At 45.0% G+C, this 27,892-nt stretch overlaps 5 protein-coding genes and 3 non-coding genes across 19 annotated transcripts; 2 read left to right on the top strand and 6 right to left on the bottom strand.

The window, feature by feature from the left end:
* Nucleotides 1–5,615: 5,615 nt before the first annotated feature.
* Nucleotides 5,616–7,638, top strand: LOC125553124 (Translation elongation factor EF1B/ribosomal protein S6 family protein). Its single transcript, XM_048716911.2, has 2 exons — nt 5,616–6,049; nt 7,225–7,638. Exons 1-2 carry the CDS (start codon nt 5,684–5,686, stop codon nt 7,468–7,470), a joined length of 612 nt encoding a protein of 203 aa, XP_048572868.2. The 5' UTR covers nt 5,616–5,683; the 3' UTR covers nt 7,471–7,638.
* A 1,166-nt stretch (nt 7,639–8,804) lies between these two features.
* LOC125553123 (U1 snRNP-associated protein usp106) lies at nt 8,805–14,271 on the bottom strand. 5 transcript variants are annotated; one of them, XM_048716909.2, is made up of 13 exons: nt 13,973–14,271; nt 13,647–13,699; nt 13,358–13,526; nt 13,202–13,265; nt 12,752–12,831; nt 12,473–12,626; nt 11,908–11,969; nt 11,629–11,694; nt 10,560–10,618; nt 10,391–10,472; nt 9,498–9,544; nt 9,171–9,410; nt 8,805–9,082 (listed from the first exon to the last, which is right to left on the bottom strand). In XM_048716909.2, exons 1-13 carry the CDS (start codon nt 14,117–14,119, stop codon nt 9,064–9,066), a joined length of 1,242 nt encoding a protein of 413 aa, XP_048572866.1. In that variant the 5' UTR covers nt 14,120–14,271; the 3' UTR covers nt 8,805–9,063. The 5 variants fall into 5 exon arrangements, 3 of the variants coding, with proteins under 3 accessions (XP_048572866.1, XP_048572867.1, XP_087375282.1); XR_015601759.1 differs by lacking the exon at nt 8,805–9,082 and adding an exon at nt 9,897–10,183 and having other exon boundaries at nt 9,498–9,799; XR_015601760.1 differs by lacking the exons at nt 8,805–9,082; nt 9,171–9,410 and adding exons at nt 9,694–9,799; nt 9,897–10,183 and having other exon boundaries at nt 9,517–9,544.
* Nucleotides 14,272–16,178: 1,907 nt separating this feature from the next.
* On the bottom strand, nt 16,179–17,215 carry LOC147977112 (E3 ubiquitin ligase PARAQUAT TOLERANCE 3-like). The gene has a single exon (XM_087519157.1). It carries the CDS (start codon nt 16,682–16,684, stop codon nt 16,346–16,348), a length of 339 nt encoding a protein of 112 aa, XP_087375283.1. The 5' UTR covers nt 16,685–17,215; the 3' UTR covers nt 16,179–16,345.
* A 138-nt stretch (nt 17,216–17,353) lies between these two features.
* On the bottom strand, nt 17,354–19,359 carry LOC125553121 (zinc ion binding protein). Its single transcript, XM_048716903.2, has 3 exons — nt 19,075–19,359; nt 17,729–18,640; nt 17,354–17,632 (listed from the first exon to the last, which is right to left on the bottom strand). The coding sequence occupies exons 1-3, from the start codon at nt 19,260–19,262 to the stop codon at nt 17,530–17,532; spliced, it is 1,203 nt and encodes a 400-aa protein (XP_048572860.2). The 5' UTR covers nt 19,263–19,359; the 3' UTR covers nt 17,354–17,529.
* A 1,374-nt stretch (nt 19,360–20,733) lies between these two features.
* LOC125553122 (poly(ADP-ribose) glycohydrolase 1) lies at nt 20,734–27,443 on the top strand. 8 transcript variants are annotated; one of them, XM_087519159.1, is made up of 5 exons: nt 20,734–21,537; nt 22,612–22,680; nt 23,331–23,588; nt 23,658–23,763; nt 27,338–27,443. In XM_087519159.1, the coding sequence occupies exons 2-5, from the start codon at nt 22,614–22,616 to the stop codon at nt 27,441–27,443; spliced, it is 537 nt and encodes a 178-aa protein (XP_087375285.1). In that variant the 5' UTR covers nt 20,734–21,537; nt 22,612–22,613. The 8 variants fall into 8 exon arrangements, 7 of the variants coding, with proteins under 7 accessions (XP_087375285.1, XP_087375284.1, XP_048572861.1 ...); XM_087519158.1 differs by lacking the exon at nt 27,338–27,443 and adding an exon at nt 23,858–24,267 and having other exon boundaries at nt 20,735–21,537; XM_048716904.2 differs by lacking the exon at nt 27,338–27,443 and adding an exon at nt 23,994–24,267 and having other exon boundaries at nt 20,736–21,537.
* Nucleotides 23,045–23,116, bottom strand: TRNAC-GCA (transfer RNA cysteine (anticodon GCA)). Its single transcript has one exon. It is a non-coding gene; the product is annotated as a tRNA-Cys (tRNA).
* Nucleotides 26,240–26,311, bottom strand: TRNAC-GCA (transfer RNA cysteine (anticodon GCA)). The gene has a single exon. It is a non-coding gene; the product is annotated as a tRNA-Cys (tRNA).
* TRNAC-GCA (transfer RNA cysteine (anticodon GCA)) lies at nt 26,886–26,957 on the bottom strand. The gene has a single exon. It is a non-coding gene; the product is annotated as a tRNA-Cys (tRNA).
* Nucleotides 27,444–27,892: the final 449 nt, after the last annotated feature.

The following is a 27,892-nucleotide window of genomic DNA, read 5'->3' on the forward strand; positions in this document are numbered from 1 at the left end:
TGGAGGGGGCACCGCACACGGCTAAAGATCAACTTGTGTGTCTATGGGGTGCCCCCCTCCCCGTATATAAAGGAGGGGAGGAGGAGGAGGGCCGGAATCAAGGGGCGCTCCCAAGGGGGGGATTCCTACTCCTAGTAGGAGTAGGTTTCCCCCTTTCCTAGTCCAAGTAGGAGAAGATGGAAGGAGAGGAAGAAGAGAAGGAAAGGGAGACCGGCCCCCCTAGCCCTAGTCCAATTTGGTTTGGGCTAGGGAGGGTGTGAGCCACCTCTTGGCCTGCCTCCTCTCTTCCACCACTACGCCCATAAGGCCCAATAACTTCCGGAGGGGTTCCGGTAACCCCCGGTACTCCGAAACTTATCCGAAACGACCCGAACCATTCCGGTGTCCGAATGTAGCCTTCCAATATATGAATCTTTATGTCTCGACCATTTCGAGACTCCTCGTCATGTTCGTGATCACATACGGGACTCTGAACAACCTTCAGTACATCAAATCACATAACTCATAATACATATCGTCATCGAACGTTAAGCATGCGGACCCTACGGGTTCGAGAACTATGTAGACATGACCGAGACTCATCTCCGGTCAATAACCAATAGAGGAACCTGGATTCTCCTATTGCTTCCTACATATTCTACAAAGATCTTTATTGGTCAAACCGCATAACAACATACGTTGTTCCCTTTGTCATCGGTATGTTACTTGCCTGAGATTCGATCGTCGGTATCATCATACCTAGTTCAATCTCGTTACCGACAAGTCTCTTTACTCGTTCCGTAATGCATCATCCCGTGAATAACTCATTAGTCACATTGCTTGCAAGGCTCATAGTGATGTGCATTACCGAGAGGGACCAGAGATACCTCTTCGATACACGGAGTGACAAATCCTAATCTCGATCTATGCCAACTCAACAAACACCATCGGAGACACCTGTAGAGCATCTTTATAATCACCCAGTTACGTTGTGACGTTTGATAACTAATAACCCACAAGTATAGGGGATCAATTTGTAGCTCTTTTTTGATAAGTAAGAGTGTCGAACCCAACGAGGAGCAGAAGGAAATGACAAGTAGTTTTCAGTAAGGTAGTGTCTGCAAGTAGCGAGTAGTTTGATAGAAAGGTAATTTGTAACGAGCAAGTAACGATAATTGTGACAAGTATGCAGCAAGGTAGCCCAATCCTTTTGAGGCAAAGGACAGGCCAAAACGATTTCTTATAATTAGCAAAGCGTTCTTGAGGGTACACGGGAATTTCATCTAGTCACTTTCATCATATTGGTTTGATTTGTGTTCGCTACTTTGATAATTTGATATGTGGGTGGACCGGTGCTTAGGTGTTGGTCTTACTTGAACAAACCTCCTACTTATGATTAACCCTTCCGCAAGCATCCGCAACTATGAGAAAAGTATTAAGAATAAATTCTAACCATAGCATTAAACTCTAGGATCCAATCGGTCCCTTACGGAATAGTGCATAAAGTAGGGTTTAAGTTCCTGTCACTCTCGCAACCCACCATCTATTTACTACTCCACAATGCATTCCCTTAGGCCCAAATATGGTGAAGTGTCATGTAGTCGACGTTCACGTGACACCACTAAGGGAATTAGAACATACATACTATCAAAATATCGAACACATATCAAATTCACATGATTACTTGCAACATGATTTATCCCATGACCTCAAGAACAAAGGTAACTACTCACAAACAACAAACATGCTCATGATCAGAGGGGTATTAATATGCATAATGGATCTGGCCATACAATCTTCCACCAAATAAACCATATAGTAATCAACTACAAGACGTAATCAACACTACTAGTCACCCCCTACCAACAATCTATAGTTCCGGTAACAAGATTGAATATAAGAGATGAACTAGGGTTTAAGATGAGATGGTGCTAGTGAAGATGTTGATGGAGATTGCCCTCCCCAAGATGGGAGAGTTGTTGGTGATGATGATGACGATGATTTCCCCCTCCGGGAGGGAAGTTCCCCCGGCAGAATCGCTCCGCTGGAGGGCAAAAGTGCTCCTGCACAAGTTCCGCCTCCAGGCGGCGGTGCTCCATCCCGAAAGTATTATTGTGATTTTTTTTCTAGGTCAAAACCACTTATATACCAGAAGATGGGCACCGGAGGTGGGTCGAGGAGGCCACAACCCACCAGGGCGCGCCAGGGGGGCCTGGCGCGCCTAGGTGGGTTGTGCCCACCTGGTGGCCCCCCTCTGGTACTTATTGGCTCCAATATTTATTATATATTCCATAAAAAATCTCCGTAAAGTTTCATCCCATTTGGAGTTGTGCAGAATAGGTGGCCTGACGTAGCTTTTCCAGGTCCAGATTTCCAGCTGCTGGAATTCTCCCTCTTGGTGTGTTCCTTGCAAATTATGAGAGAAAAGGCATTAAAATTACTCCAAAAAGCATTATTATGGATAAAAACATTGTAAATAACAGTAAGAAAATATGATGCAAAATGGACGTATCAATAGCACACAAGGTGTTCCTCCGGTATTCGGGAGTTGCATAATCTCATAGTCATAGGAACATGTATAAGTCATGAAGAAGGCAATAGCAATAAACTAAAGGATCGTAGTGCTAAGCTAACTGATGGGTCTAGTCCATCACATCATTCTCTAATGATGTGATCCCATTCATCAAATGACAACACATGTCTATGGCTAGGAAACTTAACCATCTTTGATTAACGAGCTAGTCAAGTAGAGGCATATTAGGGACACTCTGTTTGTCTATGTATTCACACATGTACTAAGTTTCCGGTTAATACAATTCTAGCATGAATAATAAACATTTATCATGATATAAGGAAATATAAATAACAACTTTATTATTGCCTCTAGGGCATATTTCCTTCAGAAATCTCTAAAAAATACTTATATTTAGAAATGGAGGGAGTAGTATTTTACTAGTATGAGCAATTGAACCACGTTTTTTATTCTGTTGAGTGGATTGTACCATCCAATGTTCAAGCGGCATACCCGCACACATCAAAGGTTGATAACGATTTTGCTTCTGGAGGGATTGATGAAGATGTTGGATTATGCAAGCTCTAGTACCTTATTCCTCAGCTTAAAGGCGGGTGGCCCAGTAATTCTGGCCAATTTATGATCTTGTGAAAAATTTATGTATACTTCAATAGTTGAGATATTTACTTAAATGAATATAAGCATAGTTTAGTTGGTTAGGTTCTATGTGTCGAGCGTCCACCAGGCGCCACCACAACCCTGAAAACTTACTCGTGGACATGCATTTACTTGCCAACCAACTTGCATCAAAAGCCACTACAGCTCGCACGTCCGGTGACACCCGATGCCTCCTCGGCGTCGAGTGTGGCTCCCCTTCCGGCGGTCACAGTTTCGGCTTATGCCCGACTTCCGCTTCTCTGTCTCATACTCAGATGGCTTGGGATTGCTCGGTACATGGTTAGGGAGAAATAACTTCATCTAATGCTGGTAGTGGCGACACCCATGGGTGTTGTCTCCTTCTTGAAGGCGCTGCCATGGCCGTTATCCATGCCCCACTTCGAGCATCAGGGGAAACTCTAGGTCTGATTTTTCAGACCGGACGACGATGGTGTCTTGGTGTCGTTCTTCTTCGTGAAGGCGTTGTCTTGTTTGGTCGCGGTGTCCTCAGTGCTAGATGTGGAGATATTGGTCGTCTAGTTGTTGCTTGGGCTGCTTTCCTAGTTGGCGAGTTTAGCTGTGTTTTTCTTTGTTTGGGTCAAGCATCTCATGTCTCTCTGCTTCGGCAACCATGTTCACGCCTCTTGTGTTCGTGCCATGGGTTGTACCATCCCGTGTACTCACTCTAACTTATTCTATGAATGAAATGATACTCAAGCTTTGTGTATTCGTGAAAAAAAAGTATTGTTGTGCCACTTCATCCATCCCACTCAAATCCGTGAAAGTGATTTGGCACTCCTCGACTTTATCCTTTTTTATTTGCTCATTGACCTTGATTGCAAGACTTTGCTCCTCCGCATTGCACCTTCCTCTCTTCAACATTCATTAAGCAAGCTTCTGTCACTACCTTCTCTCTCAACCTCTACTCCTCCAACATTTTGAGCTCCATCCACCTCACCATCTTCTCTTGCTTATGTTCGGCTGCCAACACTTTCTTTGTCTCGATCATCGCACCGTTTTCTTCTGTGAGGTGCCAACTTCACCATTCTTCTTCTTCTCATTTGCTATATTCGTCTCATTTGGCCAAGAGCTTGGAGTGAAGCCACCCTCTTCCCCCTCACCATGATCGCCCACATCAAACGAGTTGGAGATCCTCAATCTTAACCCCCTCAATATTGTTTCTTAATTTTCCTAGCCCGCTTCTATTCTTTTTGGAGAACTTTGAATCAATGGTGCAAAGTGAAAGGTTTGTTTCCCACCCATTTTGCTTCGTTGCTCATACAGAACTTGAATGATGGTTACATACTCGATGGTTAGCAATCCACTCGGCGGTGAGTTGTTCACTTAGTCAACAATTGGGCCACCGGTTACAACCATGTTGGATGACACTCCATCATTGAGCGAGAGAACCTTGTGTCCGGTTGGAGGGAACCGAAACATTACGTGTATAGTCTTCCTTAACAATTCTCTTCAAAAAAATCCTTGGTTTGATCAGCTCCAATTGTGTCATCAAGGGAGATGCTCATCTAAGCATTTCCCAAAGTCTCACCCTCCTCAGCCTTGTAGTTCACCGACCTTGTTAGCTTCTTCATAATATGTGGGTCCATCTCCTCCACTTTGGGACTATATTGTCTCGCCACTTGGATTTCATCCGTCATTGACAAGGCAATGTCCTCGAGGCCGTTGGTGTTAGTTTCATCCAACACAACCATGAAATTTCCATGTCCTTCAAGACGGTTTGCCCACTACAACGGTGACATGGCCTACTTCCTCACTGTCGCCTCTTTCATCACCTTAGCCGTCAGGCGGCGATGCCTCTTGCCTCTGTCTGGTAGGAACAATCACAATTGTGTTGTAACTTAGAACTTCATTTATTTATATCAAACACTTTGAATTAATTAAATAATTCGAGTGAAATCCACGAGACAATTTCTGCACTAGGTAATATCCTTGTACTGCATGTTTTTTTAGTTTGTTTTTAGAATATCAAAATATAGTAAAAAATATTGATAGTATCCTGTCGTCTCCCGGGTAGATGGGCTAGGTCGAGGACCCCCCTAAGATAATTTACCAGTGGACCATGATTCGTCGGGCCTAGGAGCGCCAAAGATGGTTTGTTTCCGAAGACTTGGCACTTACTCCAAGACTTAGAGGCTGTCTGCACCACGATTTCCCCTAGATGTATCCTATGTACACCCTGGTATCTATCTAAACCGAGGGGTGAAACCTGTAGACGATACCTGATGCACACATAGATCTCACGGTAGATCAACATGTAACTTGTACTTCCTCGAAATCAATACAACCAAAGTAGGACGTAGGGGTATTATTTCTTTGGGAGAGCCCGAAGCTCCCGAACATCCCATAATCGTTGTTCAAAATTCAAATGGGATTTTAGAAAACCAGTGGGGGTGAGATTTGAAAAGAAACACGCATTTGAATTCAAGTGCAGGCCGCTTGCCCCTATCCTTATCTATCCACGGGACTCCACTATCCCGCACTGCCTCCTCCCCTCTCCCTCCCCCGCCCGCTCCAATGCCGCCGCCCATGGCGCTCTCCGTCTCCTCCTCCGCCGCGGCCTTCGCCCCGCGCCACCGCCTCCCCGCACCCCGTAGCCTCACCCGCACCGCCCGCGCCTTCTCCACGGGCTACGCCGCGAGCTTCTACGGAGGCGCGGCGTCCGCGACCCGCACCCGCGGCCGCGACGAGGAGGAGGTCGGGGACGAGGATGGGTCGTCGTCGGGGTTCGGCGGGATGTCGGCCTCGGAGGCGGCGATGGCGCTGGAGGAGCGCGAGATGCCGCCCTGCCCGCCCGGCCTCCGCCAGTACGAGACCATGGTCGTGCTCCGCCCCGACATGTCCGAGGAGGAGCGCCTGGCCCTCATCCAGCGCTACGAGGAGGTAACCCTAACCCCCGCCCGCGCAGTGTCTCTTATTCCAACGGATTCGGTCATCTCCTCCCTGCAATTCACAGATGGACTCCTGCGAAAATCTAGTCTAGTGTAGCAGATAATGTGACATTGCATATCTTGAATCGCTGCTTAGTTCACTAGGATTGTCCAGCTGCAATTCACACATGAATTCCAGTGAAAATTCAGTGTAATGGCCAATGTGACAGTCTTGGCTTCAGTCTTCAAGGCTTGGATGAAATGCGGTGCATGAACAGGATATATATCTTTACCAGTTAAATGAACCTAGTAGGTTGAGCGCATAATCAATATTTACCCTTGTTCATCGATTTTTCCGCCTGTCAGTTAATGGTCTATCAATTGGCAGAGAAAAGGATTAGAGAATAGCATCTTGCCACTGACGATCATCCGGCTGCAATTTACACAGGAATTCCTGTGAGAATTCAGGGTGGTGGTGGCCACTGTGACAGTATTGGCTTGAGTCTCCAATCATTGTACTGATGTTTTGCTAATCTGAAGGCCTTGGGTAAAATGTGATGCATGAAAAGGTTATCTTTATTTACCAGTTTAAGATGAACTGAGTAGGTTGATTGAGTGCATGATCGCTATTTACACCACCTGATCGAAACAATGCCCTCTTATTGTTCTCTTGGTCATCAGCGTTCCACCTATGAGTTAGATGTTCTCTCTGCCAATTGGGAGAGAATAACATCTCACCACTGATGATAATGGTGTTCTAGCATCGCACATTGCTGCATTAAACATGTTGGGTACAATAATAGCCTTTCATATAACTTATAATGACAAACTGTGGTTCCATTAACCCCACAAATCCCGACAGATTCAGGGGAATGGGGTTCAGACTCACGTAAGCAAGCGTGCCATGAACCATGCGGTAAATGGTGTTCTAGCATGCACATTGTTGTATTAAAAAAGTTGGATACAATTATAGCCTTCAAAACTTTACTGACTAATGATGGTCCCTTTAAAACCCACAAATTTCAAGCCTGATTTGTCAAACCCGAACAATTTCAGGAGAATGGGGTTCAGGTTCACTGGGATTCGGAAACAGTGTGCCGCGAACTCTAGTACAATTGTATCAAATCTGTTGGCATTTGTCATTCTGCGTACTGATGGAGCTCCTCCCTCGCTGAACTGTTATTGCAGCTGCTCGTGGCCGGGGGTGCCATGTACGTGGAGGTGTTCAACAGAGGGGTCATCCCACTGGCCTACAGCATCAGGAAGAGGAACAGCAGGACCGGGCTGCCCTTCACCTACTACGATGGCATCTACCTCCTCTGGACCTACTTCACCAAGCCCGAGTCGGTGGACACCCTGCAGATGAAGCTCAACGCTGATGACGACGTCATCCGCTCGACCAGCTTCAAGGTCCGCAAGAGGAGAGTCTACTAGAAAGGACGGTTGTGTAAGATTGATTTCATCTCAACTTGGGACTGGATTGAAGAAAGCTCCAGGTTTTGGTTTATGTTTATATAATACGAGAATGCTGCTGCCTTGGGTGTAGATGTATGCCTCCTTTTGAAATTGCTGTTGAGAGAAAATGTTCATCTGTCTTGTTTATATTTGTACAAATTCATGATTGCCCATGACTTTGTGCTAGTTATGGCGATTGTCGAGCAGGAGAGAGACCGAGAGATAGGACTACAGGTCTGTAGAAGACTCATTTTTAGTGCATTTCACCAGAGGATAACATAAAATGATCTTGGGCTGAGCCTGATTTTCAAAAAAAAAAACTGAAATTGTCTACACAGGTGTACATATACAGAACAAGATAACTATGTACCTGTAAAATTTCACAAAGAAAATATGTCAATTTGTGGGACAAAAGATATGATTCTATCGACATGTTTTGTTCCTTTTGAGCACATAAATGAATGTACTCATAAGTATGCAGATCACATCTTGCTGTATATATGTGCGGTTTTCTATTTTAAAAGCTGGAACTTCCAAATATGCTATGTACTCCCTCCGTTTCTTTTTACTTCGCATATAAGATTTGGTCAAAGTCAAACTATACAAAGTTTGACCAAATTTATATAAAAAATATGAACATCTACAATACTAAAACTATATAGTATGAAAATATGTTTCATGGTGTATCTGATAATATTGATTTCATATTGTGAATGTTTATATTTTTTAATATAAAGTTAGTCAAACTCTACAAAGCTTGACTTTGACCAAATCTTATATGCAAACTAAAAAGAAAGGAGGGAGTACTGCTCCCTCTATAAACAACTATAAGACGTTTTAGATCACTATTAATATATTTATTCACAGAGGGAGTAGTTCTTAATTTTAACCACCTTTCAATTCACAAACTGATAAAATAGTCCCTTGATTCTAATAGTTGAAGTTCTAGGATTGTCCCAAGTCAAACATTTTAAGTTTGGCCAAGTGCCAAATCTATAGAAAAAACTGCAAAGATCTATGATACCAAATATATGTGATACGAAAACATATCTCATAATGAATCAAATAAAGCAAATTTTGGTGTTCAAGGTGTTGAAATATTTATAGCTTGACTTAAGACAAACCTAGAGCTTCAATTATTAGGATCGGAGAGAGTAATCACTAATCAGGCATGGAAAATTCTTTAGGCCACGAACCACCTGAGGAGTAGAGCCTTAACAAGACGGAGAAAATTAGCTCCATACCATCATAAGATAAGCAAATTACAAATACCGTCACATGTGAGTTTGACAACCGGGCCAAGGAGGCTTGAGTAACACAAAACTCATACATTGTTGGTAACATATAAAACAGTATAAGTACACAACATCAGGTCAGATAGACAGAAAAGATGCATAACAGGAGCACAGGGTTTGTGACTAACAATCCAGCAGCGAAGACAAACATCAAGACTATCTTCCTTTCTCCAGTACAAAGCGCAACCTCACCATATATCTTAAAAAGCACCATCACTATCATGCAGGAAGACGAGAGTATCCCCCAGGGGAATCAGCCAGCCATGGAGCAACAGACTCAGTATCTTTCATGGCGCCTGAGAATCAAAACAACTGTCAGGATTGGCCTATGATAGTAGCAAGCCTCTGAAATCAAACAGGAAATAAAAAAACATTCAGCAATACCTGCTGCGGTCCCTGGATCGAGAGCGTTCCCTTCTCCTATCACGGTCATGCTCTCTACCACGGGAGGAGCGGTCATGGTCTCTATCACGGTCGCGGTCATGGCGACGGTCCCTGTCATGGCGCCTATCACGATCCCTATCGTGGTCTCTTCTGCTATCTCGGGGCTCAACCCTGTCCTTTCTTTCTGCATCTCTATCCCTGGATGCCCGCCCATTGCGGTCCCTGCTGTTTTCCCTTGATCTAGGAAAACCAAGTATGAACTTTCAAATTACGTCGCTTAAGAATAATCGCCATGATAGAACAAAGCAAAGCTGGGAAAGACCATACCGTCTGTCATCTTCAGGTTTCTCGGTCCTTTTTTTGGTCCTCTCCTCCTAAAAGGCAAATATGACATGGTTTTAGAATAACATTATTCACAATATAGAGATGCTTACCGAGTGGAGATAGCTCGATTCATACGACGACGGAATGAAAAGGGCAAGGGATACATTACAGTTGAGATTTTCTGACAATGACAACTTACATATTTATGGAGCAGGCAGCATATTGAACAGGTTGTAACTTACAGGAAAAGATGGCAAAAGGGTGCGCTTTCAGGGTAACTTAACCGGTACTATTTATCACCAGCTCTACAAAATATGGATCACCAAGCAGAAAGCAAGCTCCAGCTTCTGATCAGTATATATGAGAAAGCTGACACAATTAAGTAAACATGATTCTCCATACCATGTTCTGCTCACTCTTATGCTTACATTTGTCAACATACAGTTGGCAGCTGTTGTTGCCATGGGAAGGAGGACGATTGTCACATGAGATTCCGCTTATGCAACATTGACTAATTCCTGTAATGACTATCGTAACAACCATGGCGCCCTCCAATGTGAGATAAAATTAACATATAGAGAAGGCAAGAACCTGAAGGCTCTTCCTTGAGATGAGAAAACTCACAGATGCCAAAAGGCCCAAAACAGAGTAACTCTTTAAAGCAGAAAATGGGACATTACATTCAGCACCTGATAAAGACGTTCAAAATTTGCAACTTAACAAACTTAGAAAAACGGCAAAAAAATAAAATAGCCACAAACTATTTTGAAAAACAGAATGCAAGTGTTAACAGAATCATGTAGATTTATTGGTTTTAATGTGTATAATATCTGAAATACTACTTTGTTCAATCGCTCCCACCATCGTATTTGTACTCTGGGCATGCAAGAATGTACCTGGAGTTCTTTCAGTTTCTCACGAATCAACATATAACCCAAGTGTAGCTTCCCTCCAAAATGGTCAGCAAGACGTCGATCACTGTATATAATATGGCATGAGATACATTTCCATCTGAAAGATCCAATTTGAATCAACATTTTACAAGTGAGAGATAAAAGGCATTACTTGTCATAGACACTCAAAAATGCTCCACAGATGTCACAGAGGCGCAACTTCTGATCAGTCTATAGAATGAACAGAAGATACGATTAGCAATGCTGGGCGTATGAGCAGTAGTATGAGATGTTTATTCAGATATAAATAAAAGGAAAAGAATAGATAACCCTCAGAAATAATGCAGACCATAGCGGTGACCAAATTCTTAAGAGCACATTACATATGATGCAATTCCTAATTCACCACATTCATGAACATGAAGAATGCACAATGCATCTATACCAATTACAGCACAAAAGAACAAGCTCATAAATCAAAATATGCGACACACAGGAATTCATTCTTCATTGTATAACAACAAAAATCTAATTATGATGAAGAATGAAGGAGTTAGTTCCAAAGTTTAATAGTGTGGGATGGTACAGAAAATAATACAGGAAAACATTAGCACAAAAAATTATAAATATATGTATCCAATATCATCTATTCTGACGATATAGTTACACAAAGTTCATGCAGCCACTTGTGGAACAACTACAAATTCCTGCATAACACTTTATATTCCATTACTCGCTAGCTAATTTGAGAACCATGCAAGTAATAATATACAAAAGGAACATAGATATCCTAATGCACAAGAGTCGAGCTGTCACTTCAATGAGTTTTAAACTGATACAAGAAGTGAATTATAGTACAATATAAGATCAATTTTATCAGAAATTTCAACTTATGCAAAATACAGCCTTTTTCCTAACGCCAATGGCTGGGAAATGCATGAGTTTAATTAGTATTCGAAACTATAGAGAGAAATCACATCAAATACCAAGGTTGCAGAAAACCTTTGCATGTAAGACTTGGTAATAAATACCATTGGATAGTAAAATGGCTGAAAAATACTAGGAATCAAGGAAACTACTAATGTTGGAAGCATTTCTGCAGCATGTACGAAAAACTAACATATGCTACTAACTAAACGATCATCAACGTACATTTAAGCAGAAAAACCTAGTGTGCTAGCAATGTGTAAATTAATGCAGTAACACAAATAAGAAAAAAGAAATGGCCCTTCATAACTCACAATTCGGACATCAGCAACACTGTATTTAGAAGGATCAGCAACTGGCTCCTGCCGTGCCGCTGCCAACTGGTGATAATAAAGTCAAGGAAAGGAGATAAGTGATGGTTCATACAAAACAAAGAAAAGAATGGAAGTATCAGTGACCTAACAGTGCCAAGTTATCTCTACCATATTCTGCAAAGGTAGTGCTAAAAATATATAAATTAACCTTCCACAATTGAGTAATTTACAGATGAAAAGCTAGACATGATAAAATTAGGTAATGATGGCAACAGCTACCTTTTTGAGAGCTTCTGCTTCTTCTAAAGCCTTCTGCGCTTCTTCTACCATCCCTTGTTCACCTACCGAATGGACAAACATGAAAACATCACTGCATACTTTTTTGTGCTTAGATAAACTATCCAGAAAAACTTAATTATCCAACTATTGAAGAAACTGATGTGCAATGTACCAATAAGTAAAGATCTATATAATACCGCAAACCTAATACATGACCCCGACAGGCACTGAGGTCAAAAACATCAAGTCACGCCTAAATGATCCAGATAAAAAAAACTAAAAGCAATGATAAGTTTACAATTCTCCAATAAAACCTTTTAGTTTCTCACCTTTAAAAGAACAAATATATCAAACTAAAATTTCCAGCATATATCAATACAAAATATCTTACTGGTGTGTCAACTGTCAAGTAATCAACTAATTGAGTGGTTGAATTCAAAGCTAGAATGTATTGGAGAAAATTCACACAACTTGGTCCCAATTACTCACACAAATATATGCTTTCAAAAGAATATAAACCCTATAGATGTACTTTGTAAAGAAAAAAGGTAAAAAAAAAACATACCAAGGGCTTCAGCTTTACTTAGCTTCTCATTGATCAGTTCTTGAGTACGAGCATCAGGAGGAGGAGGTGCTGGCAGTGTTGCCATTTGAGGAGGTGGAATAGGTTGAGGTATTGCAGCTCGGTCCTTGTTAAAGGCATCAAGCAAGAGGGTAGCCTGCAATGAAGTGGAAAAAAGAACCTATCGTATTAAAACTAAAACATTACCTGTTTAGTAACATGCGCTTGCAAGATATATGAGAACTGATAACACAGATATTCAAAATTCTAAATAATACATACCTGCAGGTCAGCCCTTTTAGATCTTAATTCTTCGACCAATTCCATGGTCTTGATTTTATCATCAGTCTTCCCTTCAAAATCTGTTTGGGAAGTGTTGACGAGAAGAAACATTTAGTAACATTTCAATTCCTCTGTTTTTCCAACTCCTGCGGTTTCCTATCCTATGTTGTTGGCCCGTAATAAAGAAACCATATAATCAGCTCTAAAACCAGTGCTCGTTTTGTTAGTTTATGAAAACTATGCTGAGAGACTAATTATACCATCTCCCATCCATAGTACTGGTTGAGAATATATATTAGAGACAGGTATGTTTTTTCAGTGTAGTTTCATGCTGTGTCTGCTGAAGAGTGTGTTAAACTTAAGACAGCTACAGTACCGTGAACCCGCTGGACTACCGTGAACAGAAACACTACAACGAACTGGGCATAATATGAATGAGGTGGGCATTACCGAAGATATCAGCTTCTTTCATCTTCTCCTTGATTTCCTTTGACAGCTGCGCAACTTCTTCAGACTGCAAAATCAACAGGAACGCAGGCAATTTAGCTGAAGCCATTAGCCTCTGACAAGAAGATGGGCCTTCATAACACAGGGGTGTCTAAATACCTGAGTGACCTCGGACACAGATATCGCGATAGCAGCCTTGGCATCCTCGTCGGCGAGGCGCTTCAGCGCCCTCTGGATTTTCCGCTCACACTCCACGATGAGCCTGTCTATCATGTCCTCGAGCTCCCTGTCGAAATTCTCCGACCCCTTTGCTTTTACCTCTTCATAGCTACCAGGAGCTCAGGAAGGCAATCGATGAACAAACACTAGCACGCGTGGGAAGAAAAAATTGCTGAAGCGAAACATGCTGAGCCGCATAACAGAGGTGGTTAAATGAAACGAAGGATACTCTTTCCGCAGCTGAAGCGAGTGGACCTTGGGGCAGGGTCCGAGATCCATTTTCTGTCATGAGCGAAATTGGCTGGTTAGATCACAGCATAACAGAAGAGAAACTAATTGCTTTAGATAATCTCAAAGCAGACCACACGCCATACACCAGTTTTTTGTTCTGTGGATGAATTCCACTAACAAACGCAATAGCACAGGGGCCAATTTGAAACCAAATCTACTGCAGGCAGCCTGACGGCAACAGTCGCTCCTCCACCGACCGGAATCAGGCGCCAGGAGAGAGGGAGGGGCGCGGGGACTGGGGGGACGGGGACGGATGGGAAGTACCGTGAGCTGGAAGAGGTCGTGGGGGCAGAGGCCGGCGAGGAAGAGGCGGCAGACGTCGCGGTCGAAGTACTTGCGGTTGACCTCCCGCACGTCGCCGTTGCGGTTGGCCCCCATCAGCACGTCCAGCTGCTTCCGCATCGCGTCCATGGCGGCCGGCGCCTCCGGCTGCTGCCGCCGCTCCGGCGAGGCGGGGGGTTTGGGTTTATACGAAGCTAGGGTTTCTACCCGACGAGCGAGACGAGTCGGGGCGCTCTCCTCTCCAGCCCCAAGCCTAAAGACGGAGAGAGACAAGGGGAGACGGAACGGGACACTGGGAGGATTCGGCCGGGCCGGGCCTCTTGCTTTGTGTAGATGGGCCTCCGTGTCGGTCCGAGGTACCGGCCCGTGGGCTTCTTTCCAGCCCGGCCCGCCAGCTGGCTCCTACACACACATTCTGTTTTGCCTCCACTAAAAAAAACACACACTCTGCTTTGCCTTTAAAAAAAAAACATCCATACTGTACGTGTGCAAGACGAATGCAGAGGCTGGCTATTCTGCGGTGCCCTTGAACTGAATCATGCAGATTCCTTCCTCCTTCAGCCCATGCATAACAGGCAGAGCCTCTGCGTGTTCCTCGCAGCAAGATAGGCATGTGATGACTCCAAGAACAGGCCGCGTTTGGAATCTCAGACCCGTCGACAAATTCGTATTCGAACAGCAATGGATTCTGATGTCCGTTTACATCTCGGAAAAAATGCCAGGCCGGGTTTGTAACAGTTACTCTGAATTCTTGAAGAACCTTATAAAGTTCAGGATATGTATTGCGAAGGGAATGTGCAGTGCCTTCTTAATTCACCCCCGCAAACAGAGGCTCGCTGTTAACCTACGCGCAGTGCAATTCCAGTTCTCGGAAGCCTGCCATGCACTCCTCTGCTATTCATTCTGAATCCGTAATAGTAAATTCCTTTAAGGTAACATCTGAAATCATAAGTACTTATCTAGCACCAGCCTTACATGTTAAGTCAGCTGGGCCTTGTTTTTCCACACTTTTTTTAACTGATCATTAAGTTTTCTACGAATGAACTAAAGCATGCACAGTTCTTGGCCTTCTAATATACTACTACTCCCGCCGTTCTTAAATATAAGTCTTTGAAGAGATTTCACTATGGACCACGTACGGAGCAAAATGAGTGAATCTATACTTTAAAATGCATCTAGATACATCCGTATGTGGTTCATAGTGAAATCTCTACAAAGACTTATATTTAGGAACGGAGGGAGTAACAGGCATGGTAGGCATCGGTTTGGTCATTCTGGTCTTTATATAAAGCGGGGCAGAAGCCTGTTCCGAGAGAAAGCTCTTTTGCTTGTTCATCACAGCAAGGTAGGCATGACTTGGATACAAATCGCGATTAGAGTTCTCATGTTCAATCAACAATGGATGCTGATGTTTATACAAAAAATGCAGATGAATCACAGCAGAAACGTATTTCGATTGCTAATGCTAACACTTTGGTAAATCATTTGAATGATATAGGAGCATATTACTAGTATAGTTGGAAGCATACAATTACAGAGACTGAGCTGTAAATGCCCATTTTTCTTCTCTAAATTCTGGTAATCATCATTTCAATTACAGAAGAGAAACTACGCTCCTGGCGCCTCCGCCCTCCGGTCTTGGCGATCCACACCTTCTCTTGAAGCTACGGTCCTGTTGCCTCCGGTCTTCAAGATCCGCCCTCTTCCTCCCATGGTGGCGATGCAAGGTAGCCCGATGTGCTTCATGGTCACTCTGTGCGTTCGGTTTATTCGGTTTACATGGTTCGGTTTATACGGTTTTTTGATTTGTATGGTATTAATACTTTGATAAATACGGTATAAAATTAAAATACGGTTCGGTTTTGGTATATACCAAATTATTTCGGTATGATTTCGGTATATACCATAAAAACCAAACCTAACGCGAATTTGAAAATGACGTAATAATAACTTACAAATTTATGACTCAAAACACATACTATTTTACACAAATAGTATATAACTATATATATAAGTGTATATGCTTGCATTGATTCATCTGTTGATGGTTATGGACGTGTTTAGCATTTTAAAAAGAGAAAAATAACTATGCTATAAGAAAAAATTACGTGCTTAGTAGTGAATTTGACTCATGTACAAGAAAAATGACAGCTTGTATGGTTGTTTATCTCAAGAAATATAAATTTAGTTTTTACTTCGGTTTATTCGGTTAACCGTTCGGTTTTTCGGTATATATCATATAAACCAAAGTTCAAAACGGTATGAAAAGTTTATACCATACCGAAATCAAAAACTATAAAAACCATAAATCGGTTCGATTTGGTTTATTTTCGGTATGGTTTTTTGGTTCGGTTTTCAAATGCACAGAGTGACTTCATGGTTTTCCATGGTCGTCGTCGCCGCGGTCTTGGATGTGGGCGATGAGCTGCTGCCATCGCCATCTCTGTGCTTGGACGACACGGCGCCGGGTTTCTTGTGTGGAGCGTCCTGCGGAGGCGGCGTCGCGTTCTCCGTTGCGTCCAGCGCGGCGAGCAGGTTGGCGATGGTCTTGCGGACCGCCGGGTTGCGGACGAGCTCGTCGGCGCGCGCCGGCGCTCCGCACGCGCACCTGGACGTCTCGGCGATCCGGCCCCTGACGCAGCGGTCGCAGTAGCTCCAGAAGCAGCAGTTGCTGGCGACCACTGCGTCGGCCATGACGTTGCCGCAGATCCTGCAGTGGAGGTCCGCCGGGATCGAGGGCGGCGGGGCCGGGGCGAGAACCGGAGCAGCAGCAGGTGACGACGTCGCGGCCGGGGACGTCGCAGACTAAGACGAAGAGCCATGCCGCCGCTCCTGCACCGATTTCGGGATTATAGGGGACGAAGGGGTGCCCCTGACGATGAGCTCGGCGGGCGGGCCAGGTGGGACGCGCGGCACACGATCACCGTGGAGTGGAGGGGCACGGGCTGGGCGTCGTCGTCATACTCATCGTCACAGGCCATCGACTTGTAGAGCCTGACGACGCTCTGCCCGTGCCGACGATTGCTGTAGCGGGGCGAGGCCAGGATGAGGCGCTTCAGCTCGCGGACGGTGACCGTGCCGCCCGCCGGCACCGAGAACGTCTTCACCTCGCTCCTGTATCTGTAGTACACGACCGCCATGGATCGGGGCCCCTCTAGTCTAGTCGTTGATCGCTCGATCGAAAGGAGACGGCGGGTGTGGTGGCAATGGCATACTATATAAAAGCCCGCATTGCTGCGCCCGTCTACGTTGAAGAAAGAATGGTATAAGTATTTGACAAATTTGAATTAACCAAGAATTTGGATCAAATACGCTCTACCCATATATTCAGCATTCATGCAATAAGAGTAATACGAATCGGTCTAAACTGAAACACGGAATGTTTTTTGGATTAAGGAGAAAGACAGGGAGAGGGGTGACCAATGGCAATCTTCTGTTGTCTACAATATCCAGATCAAATGCAGCAACACCAGCAGTTTACCAGCAGCGGCAAGGGCCACAACCATAACATGGATTTTGTAGCAGGGTAGGTTGATCATCTATCTAGCAGTAAAAATAGGATCGGCATCAGCGCTTGGTTGCGTTCTTCTTGCGTACTTGATCAGCAACCCTTCTGAAGACGCACCAGGTACGCGCAGGTCCCTGAACCATAGAACATTGGGAAACATGTTTGAGTGAGAAAGATGTGAGAATTACACTACAGGGTTTCTACACACAAAAATGAAGTATAAATTATACCTGATGAAGGGCTGCAGGTCTTTCCATTCCCACCTTGGCCGCTCCCGGAATAGTGCCGCAAACCTCTCAGCTGGAGTCAACGGCAGATCGGCGACACTGAAAGCATGCACCCAGGTCTCAGCCCCAAGCCTTTCGTACAGCACTTCCCCTTCAAGCATCTGAAGATCTGGACGCATTCCTGAAGGGATGCTTCGTTCCCATTTATCCATGAAGCTGTTGAGCTTCATCTTTCCCGTGCTGAGCGCTCTTCGGGCAAACTGCAAGCAGACCAGTCTCTCATCAAGCCTCCAACAACTTCCTCCTTCTTGCTCAACCTTCGTGCCGAATCTGCTGAGGCAGTGGGTTACAATCTTATGGATAAAACCGTCAGATTCCATGACAGATAGCACACCATTTTCCGGCAAAGCATTTAGCAGCCAGTCATGCAACACGGAGTTGTGCAGAATCATGTCCAGAACCGTGTTCACGGAACCGACATCCACGGTCCTCCAGAACCCATCAATCTCGACAGCCGAGAGGGAATTCAGCCCCTCCAGCAGCTCGCTGTCACTGGACTGAACAAGCACACATAGGTCTTGCCACGTGTACAGCCCCTTCTTGTCTTCAGAGCCATCTCCAAGATCCTCATCAAGCACGTATGGCCTCTCCCTGAGAAGGCTCCTGAGTTTGTCGAGCCGCGGAGCCGTTCGGACTAATTCGATGCTCCCTGGTGCAACCTTGATGATCGAAGCGGCCGCATCGCTGGCAACGGTAGCATCCTCATTGGTATGGTCGGGTCTTAGGCTTGCCGCGACAGCTTCACCGGGTGGTATGAGGAACATGGAGTTGGATGTGCCCACAAACTTCATAGCGTAGGTCGCCGATGGTGTGCACAGAACAGCTTCTTCTTCAGGGCGGCCCCTTACTGTCACCCTGCATCAAGAGAGTTCTTCATCAAATTTTCTCAGATGGAAACACCGTGTGTGTGCCCACTGTACAACAATAGCATGACAGATAATGATCTCTCAGTTGAAGCTGGACTAGTGGTGCAAAGATCTGATTAATAACATAGCTGTGGCAAATTTCACTGTTTATTTAACAGGCCTCAGCCTTCGGCTCAGGAACAGTCAACGAACTAAGTTTTTCCATGGTGATGCTCTTTGCCACAGCCCACAGATCGTGTACTCATCTGACTGAAGGGCTAAGAATCAAGAACTACTGTACATATCAACTAAGATATTACATCGACTGGTCTAGGGATTTCACAGCTAAATGGCCCAAATCGAAGATCTGAAAAAAGAGCTCGGCTCTGAATAAAGAGGACCGATTGGATCAGAAGCTTGGTAATCTCGAGGAGAGGGGCTTACCGGCCTTGCAGGAGGTCGGGGAGGAGGTCGTCGGCGGCCTCGAGGAGGATGAGGTCGGCGTGGGGGCCGAAGGCCTCGTGGTAGCACACCGACAGCGAGGCGCCGGCGCCGGCGAGGCCCAGCACCGCGTCGGCCCCGCCGCTGCCGCGGTCCCACTCGCTCCCCGCGTCCTCCATCGCCGCGTCCATGGATCGGATCGAGGCGGCTGAGTTTGGTCGCTCCTCTTTCTTCCTCGCGGGATCTTTTTCCTCGGCGCGTGCTGTGTCGACTGATTTTGGCGCGCGTTATACTTTCGCGGGCGCGTTTCGCGCGGGAATGGCTCTGGTTTGGTGGGGTCAGGCGGTCAGCCTGTGTACACGGTGTGGCAACGAATATTCTCACTTTTATCTTTTTCCCCGAAAACACATGTTAGGCTCAGTTTGCCGGTGTTGAACTTTTTTAGTCTGCTGTGGAAGAATACACACACAAAACTAAAAAAGGTCGTGACTTTAGTTGAGCTTTAGTTCGAACTAAAACCTCGAAACATATTTTCACCCTGCTTTATAACTAAAACAACACTCGAAGAAGTACATAGCTGAATGATACAAGATGATGAGGTAGTCCTCTTACAAAGCAGATCCCGAGACATCCGAAACACCCAAAACGCATATGCGACTACGCTACCCATAACGAGCACGGGAAGAACTGGGCACCCCACTGTACGATCCTAGCACACCTAACCTCCACAGCAACGCCCCCTCCCAGAGGAGAACGGTGCAGAGTGTGGTTGTTGCCAAGTCCACACTGGACAAAAAGTCTTCATCCGGAGCCCTGACATGGAGAGAAGAACCATAACAACTTCTTCAAGAAGAGCGCGACACCCACGGGTGTCGCCGCCGTCAACGCGAAGGCACTGAGCTTTCACTCGGCAACTCACCTGTGCCACCACCTGGCCACCAGGGAAAGCGCGAGATGTCAGAGCCTCAGATATGGATCAAGATGCCGCCCCTCCGGAGAGAGGGCACGTCCGAGCTACTGGCCGCAATGCCTCCAGTTGCCCACACAATCCGGGAGGAGAGCAACCACCACTGTGATGATGTCTACCGTATAGCAACCATGCAGACCGTCATCCGGTGTCGCCGCCCTGACACCCCCATCGCAAGATACTGTACACTTCTCACATCACAACGCACTCAACTAAGATAGGAAGAGCAACGGCCATCCATCTACTTCTAGCCCGACATCAGTCCCCAAGTTTGGATAGGCGCCTCCACCGTAGGAGGTACCCACACCCGTGTGCCCCAGCCAATGCCCGATGGATTAGAGGGGGTCACGACTTAGAGACTGCCGCCGGCACCGGCGAGCCAACCCCGAGCCCTTGGCCAGGCGAGCTCACATGACGCCATGTCCGTGGTCACCGGCGCCGATCCGTGCACCGATGCAACGGTAACACGACCACCACCACCGAGCACCATACCCACGAGGGGAACACGAGCACCGCCCACGAGCATGTCCCAGCAAAAGAAAGGAAGGAAAGGGCTGGAAATGCATAAGCTTTGGTCCAGTGTGGAGGATGGGCCGTGTTGATCATGTTGGCCGAGCCGAGGCCGTGCTTGGCCCAACAAAATAAATCACATTAAGGCCCAACGACCCCTTGAAAAAAATTAAGGCCCAACGATCAAGCATGCGAAGCTACGAAGCGGTTGTGTATTCTCAAAAAAGAAAAAGGAAGCGGTTGTGTCATCCCTAAAAAAAAAGGAAGAAGAGCGAGAGAGAGAGAGAAGGGAAAGCAGTTGAGAGAGCAGCAGCCATGGAGATGATGGAGGCGCGCGGCGACCTGCGATCGATCCCGGTGGTGCCGCGCGGCGGGGCGCTCTTCTGGCCGGCGGCAGCGCAGGAGCAGATGAGGGCGCTGTCCCCCGGCCCCGACGTCAGCCGGGTCGCGTCCGGCGCGCTCCACGACCTCCGGCAGGCCCTCGCCCTCCCGGCGCTCCCCGCGCGCGCCGCCGAGGGATTCGCGCTCACGATCCTGCCTTAGCACCGCGCTCCCGGCGCTCCCCTTCTTCGACGACCTCCTCTTGCGGGCCCACACGCGGGACTGGTTCGCCGACGTGCTCCCCCGCCTCCTCCTCCGCCTCCCGAAGCTGCTCGAGGACCACTACGCCGGCGCCCGGGCCACGCTCGGGCTCCGCCTCCTGGGCTCCCAGGGCGCGGGCGTCGTGCTCTTCGGCCAGGAGCTCGCCACCGTACTCTTCTGCTTGTTCCCCGCCGCCAGCCGTGACAAGGCCCGCCTCCCGGCCATCAATTTCGACGCCTTGCTCTCGTATGCCGCTTGGCTCATTATTTACACTTTGCAGGAGTAAAAGCGATTAGCTGTTCTTACTGATCTCCAGGGCACTTACCAACAATGTGAGGTGCCGGTTTTGTGTCGTCTGACAGTGATGCTTGGATGAAAGCTAGCGCACCCTTCTCTGCCCATTCCGGGTAAGTGGCTTCATCTGTTCCATCTTATTGCTTCTGCACAGTTCCTCTGAAATTAACTAGCACACAACTTAGATGGGTTCACCTGTTTCAGTTGTGAATCAAAGGTTGGCTTGTATACCAACATTGTTTCAGACCATATGCCTCTTTACATGAGACGATATAGCTTACAGAAAGTTGATTAATTAGTTAGTAATCTGGTCGCATCCATCCTAGAATGTGATACCTCCGGGTAGCATACATACTGGATTGCTTATTGAGATTTAGCTGCTCAAGCAATATCAGGACGACAATCTGGTCTTGTAACAACGTAGAACAGCTAGGTACTTATCTTCATATTTCACATTTCCATTAATATTAAGATATCACCCCTTTTTAGGTGATCCCTCCCATTGCCCTAGGCATCCCCAGGGGCATCTTCGGATTTATGCTCAAAACAGGCAACTGCTGTATGTTACACTTACATCAAGTTCAACTTGCTCATAGTACCATGCCTATGGTAGAAAAGTGTCAAGAAAATATCAACAGCTAAACCATAACAGCCTGTTTGTTTCGGGGAAAGTAGTATTAGGGAATGGGAATTAGTAGGGCGTAGTGTTTAAATTCCCTTGTTTGATTGGAGGACATGGGAATTGATGATGGACGGGGAAAGGGAGTTGCCGGTCAAACTCCCACATATCTCTTCCCACGCGGGGCCTAGTAATTGGATGAGGGAATGGGAAATGAGTGAGAGAAAGCCGATCGCCATGTTTGTTGCTCCCACTCCGCAAGCTACGGAAACAAGATTCCCACGACTAACTCCCACCTCCAAACCAAACGTGGGATTGGGATTAACAGTCTACTTTTCATGCCTAATCGTTCAGCTAACTCCCACTTAAAAATTCCCATGCCTTTTCCCTCAAACTGCCAAACACGTTGTAAGGGTGAAGATGTATTCAAAGAGATGGGGGTAGTTTCTAGATTGGCATCTGAGGATTGCCGAGCAAATTTGTCAAAACTGTTTCAATTCAGTGTTGTATCTTTTACGAAGGCCTATTTAGAATATTCATTTGTTTTCAAATTTGCATCCCCTGGCAGGCATGCTTTGGGTCCATACTCATACCAGTTGCATGAGCTATCATAAATTAGGTAAAAATGCACTTCAAGGTGAGCCCATGAACTGCTTTCATGTAATATACTACTTTTGGGTTGTGTAGACCATTCTTGGATTCTTTTAAAGGGCCCTGATTCGTGAAATGTTCTCTAGTATGAGCCTAAGCATAGGTTGGTCTACCATGCTCCACAACATAATGAGCTCAATTTTGGGCATGTCGATTCTTCTTTCTGAGAACCGTTTTGCTAACACTAGATGGTTACCGCTATTTGACCAGTTCTCCAAAATGCATAACATATGAAAAGGGAATAAAGCTAGATATGGTTAAAACTTAGAACATGGAAGTAAATACTTGCAAAGAAAGTGGACACAAGGCAAGACAGTAGTTAAAAATGGAAATAAAAATAGAAGAAGAAAAGGGCCCAACCGGGTTCGAACCGGTGACCTATTGATCTGCAGTCAATTGCTCTACCACTGAGCTATGGACCCATTAATATTATTTAAGTTGACCCTTGTAGATATATAATTAGAGAAGCAATTAGACGGTCACTCTATCCTTGTGTTTAAATATTAATTGGTTCACTCTGTATGATGAATGCAAATTGAATATCATTTTGTATCCTTACAGATTTAGATGCGCATTAGAATGCTAGTTAGGAACTTACACATACTCATATCAGTTGTATGCGCCATCATAAATTAGGTACACATACTTCAAGCTGTGCTCATGGTTCGCGGACGTGCTCCCCTGCCTCGCCCGCCTCCTCCTCCGCCTCCCCACGCTGCTCGAGGACCACTACGCCGGTGTCCGGGCCGCGCTTGGGCTCCGCCTCCTGGGCTCCCAGGGCGCGGGCATTGTGCTCTTCGGCCAGGAAGCTGACCCCCCGTGCTCTTCTGCCTGTTCCCCACCGCGACGTGGCGAAGCCCGCTTCCCGGCCATCAATTTTGACACCTTGTTCGTGTATGCCCCTTGACTCATTATTTACACCTTGTAGGGGTAAAAGCGATAGCTGTTCTTACTGATCTCCAGGGTTTTATCGGCAGGGCACTGACCAACAATGTGAGGTGCCGGTTTTTGTGTCGTCTGACAGTGATGCTTGGATGAAAGCTAGCGTGCCCCTCTCTGCCCATTCCGGGTAAGTGGTTTCATCTGTTCCATCTTATTGATTCTGCACAGTCCCTCTGAAATTAACTATTAGCACACAACTTAGTTGGGTTCACCTGTTTCAGTTGTGAATCAAAGGCGAGCTTGTATACCAATATTGTTTCACACCATATGGTTTCATTTGTTCCATCTTATTGCTTCTGCACAGTTCCTCTGAAATTAAGTATTAGCACACAACTTACTTGGGTTCACCTGTTTCAGTTGTGAATCAAAGGCGAGCTTGTATACCAATATTGTTTCACGCCATATGCCTCTTTACACGAGATGATGTATAGCTTACAAAAATTTGATTAATTAGTTAGTACTCCTTCTATAAAGAAATATAAGAGCATCTGGTATACTGGATTGCTTATTGAGATTTAGCTGCTCAAGCAATATCAGGGCAACAATCTGCTCTTGTAACAACATAGAATAGCTTCTTGTCTTCCTATTTCACAGTTCCATCAATATTTTGGTCTATAAAGAAGTGAAGATATCACATGTGGGGGCATCTTGGGATTTTATGAACTCAAAACAGGGAACTGGTGTATGTTACATCAAGTTCAGCTTGCTCATACTACCATACCACTTTTGGGTTGTGTAGACCATTCTTAGATTCTTTTTAAAGGGCCCTGATTTGTGAAATGTTCCTTGCTACATGTCTAACAATGCGTAGATTGCTCTTCCATGCTCCACACAATAATAAGCTCAATTTTGGAGTACTTGAGAACTGGTCGAATAGCAGTAACCATCTAGTGTAAGCACAACGGTTCTTAGAAAGAAGAATCAACACACACTTAGAACATTACTTGCGAAGAAAGTGGAGAAGGCCAAGACAGTAGTTGAAAAAGGAAATAAAAAATAGAATAGAACAAGGGCCCAACCGGGTTTGAACCGGTGACCTATTGATCTGCAGTCAATTGCTCTACCACAGAGATATGGACCCATTAGTATTATTTCATTTTACCCTAGTATATATATATTTACACAAACAATAAGATTGGCTATGGGTTAGTATCCTTGTGTTTGAATATTAATTGGTTCACTATGTATTGTTAATGCAAATTGAATATTAGCTTGCATCCTTAGAGATTTAGATATGGATTAGAATGCTAGTGTTTATTTTTGCTTGGTAGTACGTGTCTTATTTATATCATAAGGACCATAGTACAAGCCACGTACGTACTGACCTGCCAAAGCTGAAAATAATAGAACGCTAGCCTTTGAACAAAGAAACACTAGCCTTTGAACAAAGAAACACTAGCCATGGAGTAAAATTACAAACAAGACCGAAGAAATCTTTGACCTTGGCACCAACGCCCGACACCTGTCTCTGGCACCACCACAACAGCCATCAAACAAAAAATTGACGGATCACCTCCACACCCTGAGCTCGACGTGGCTCCATCATTGATATGCAGCTTTACAGACCTCCAAGGTGGCTCGCCAAAGGCGAAACCATTACCGTTGAATAAATCAGATTGAGGCAACACCTGGACACGCCATCGAACTCCAGATCTGGCACCCCCACATGACTAAGACGTCGGAGGAGGAAATCATACCTATCATCCACGTACCACAAAGCTAGCATACGACCCACCATCTTCCAGATGCCGTCGATGCAGACCACAATCTGCATCCGTCCTTGGACTACCTCCCAAGCTCCGCGCCGACGCTGGAGAAAACGCCGTCACAATGGCGAAGCCCGAGGACATAGGTTCACCGCGAGGATGCCACCGTCGTACCATCCTTACTTGAACAAACTGGATTCCAAATCCAACCCCAACCATAGGCCCGATCGCCTTCTCGGAGTAGGATCTGAAGAAACTTTATTCCCCGACGCTGAAGCCAAGACGATGAACAACCTTGAAACTAAGCTACTTTGGCCTAAAACTATCCACACACGTGGGTCCGGTGACCCCCCTCACCACTGACGACCGAGGTCATTAACGAAGGGGAGCCGCCGGAGGAACTCCCTGACAAGGGCGCGAGCAAGATCACGTCTAACTTGTAGAGGATGAAAGAACGGCATTGGAACGGTAGTTAGGAACTTACACATATGCATATCAACCGTAGTGCCATCGCAAATTAGGTGCACGTACTTTACGGCTGTGCTCATGGATTGCCAGTTCCTGGGTTATGAAAACTATTTTTAGATTGAAGGGGCTTCATTGGATAAATGGTCTTCCTACATGTCTAAAAATACGTAATATTAGTCTATCATGCTGCACATAATATACATAATTGCCTTAATTTTGAAGTATTTGAGAACTATTCAAATAGCAATAGTGGTAACCATCTAATGTATGTAACCATAACAATTCTCTCAAGGAAGAATCGACATGGCAAACATGCATAACGGATCAGAAGGAATTAAGTATATGGCAAAGAAGGAGTAAAACACTTGAGAAGAAAGTGTGGAGGGGCAAGACAGTATATAGAAATTAAAAAAAAAGGAAAAAACATAGAGGGCCCAACCGGGTTCAAACCGGTGACCTATTGATCTGCAATCAATTGCTCTACCACTGAGCTATGGACCCATTGATATTGTTGCATTTGACCCTAATAAACATATAATTACACAAGCAATAAGATGGACGGTGCATGCACACATATCCTTGTGTTTAAATATTATTTGGTTCACTCTGTATTATGAATGGAAATTGAACATCAGTTTGTATATGGATATAATGGATTAGAACGCTAGTTATGAACTTACACATGCTCATATCAGTTCCATGTGCCAAGCTTTTATGTAACAAGCTATTTTTGGGTTTGCCTATTCTTAGATTCTTTTGAAGGGGCCTAATTGGAGAAATGTTCTTCCTACATGTCTAAAAGTACATATATCAGTCTATCATGCTCCACAGAGTATAATACATAATCGCCTTAATTTTGAAGTAATTGATAACTATTCAAACAGTGGTAACCATCTAAATTCTAATGTAAGCATAACAATCCTGTGAAAGAATTGACATGCACAAAAATACATAATGAATGAAAAGGAATAAAGCTAGATATATGGTAAAAAAAAGAAGTAATACTTGCGAAGAAAGTGTGGAAGGACAAGACAGTAGTTGAAAAAGAAAATAAAAATATAAAGAAAAAAACAATAGGGCCCAACCGGGTTCGAACCGGTGACCTATTGATCTGCAGTCAATTGCTCTACCACTGAGCTATGGACCCTTTGTTATTGTTTAACTCGAGCCTAAATATTTGTAAGACCGTCGATGAGCTGTGAGTATCATTGTATCAATATTGGGTGCTAATGGTCTCGTGTCATATTTGACTGTCTCTGTTGCATATTTTCACTGATATTCTGTTGCAATGTACTCCCTCCGTCCCTTAATATAAAAGATGTTTAACTTGCAAAAACGTCTTATATTGTGGGACGGAGGGGGTATTTGGAAAAATGGTTTAGAATTTTTATGCTACTGCTCGTCTCATCTTGCCTTTTTACTGACATGAATTTTTTTTCTGAGTCTTTTCTTCCGGATTAATAATAAAACAATGATCTGATATGACTGCATCTCCCATTTTCTATGCTTGCATGTTTATCGGTGCAGGGTACCAAAAAGGGTGTGCCATTGCCCACAAAAATGGCGAGAATACGTGAAAACAAGGATTGTTCCGAGACCCAAAACGGTGTACTATAACCGACGAAAACGGTAAAGAACACAAAAATGGGGAGTTTTCAGGACATCCTAGTAACTCTGTACCCGGATCCACTGGATATGCCTAACACTGTAGTAACCATTTACTAGGATCTGTCGGACCTTGAATGTCTTGAGATCTCAAAACGGTGTGCCTTCATAGTTATACCTCCTGAAAAGGATGAAACAATGGCATTTGTACTGGTAGGAGGATCTTAGGACCAAAGCTGATCAGACTAGAGAAGAAAAGCTTAAATTCTTGTCATTTGGACAAGACACGTTACAAAGTAGAAGCAAATGGGCATCTTGGTACCCAACGCAGTATTTTTCAACTTTCTCCATATTTGCAGCGGATGTCGCTTGTATTATTCCACGTATTAGCAAGTTCACATTTATTCACAAAAAAAGCAAGTTAACATCACAGTTATGAAATAGACTGTTTTGACCTGATTCTCACTCCTGAAGCCG

The sequence above is a fragment of the Triticum urartu genome, chromosome 4A, assembly GCF_056163025.1.
Source record: "Triticum urartu cultivar PI428250 chromosome 4A, HENAU_Tu73, whole genome shotgun sequence".
Classification (NCBI taxonomy): Eukaryota; Viridiplantae; Streptophyta; class Magnoliopsida; order Poales; family Poaceae; genus Triticum; species Triticum urartu.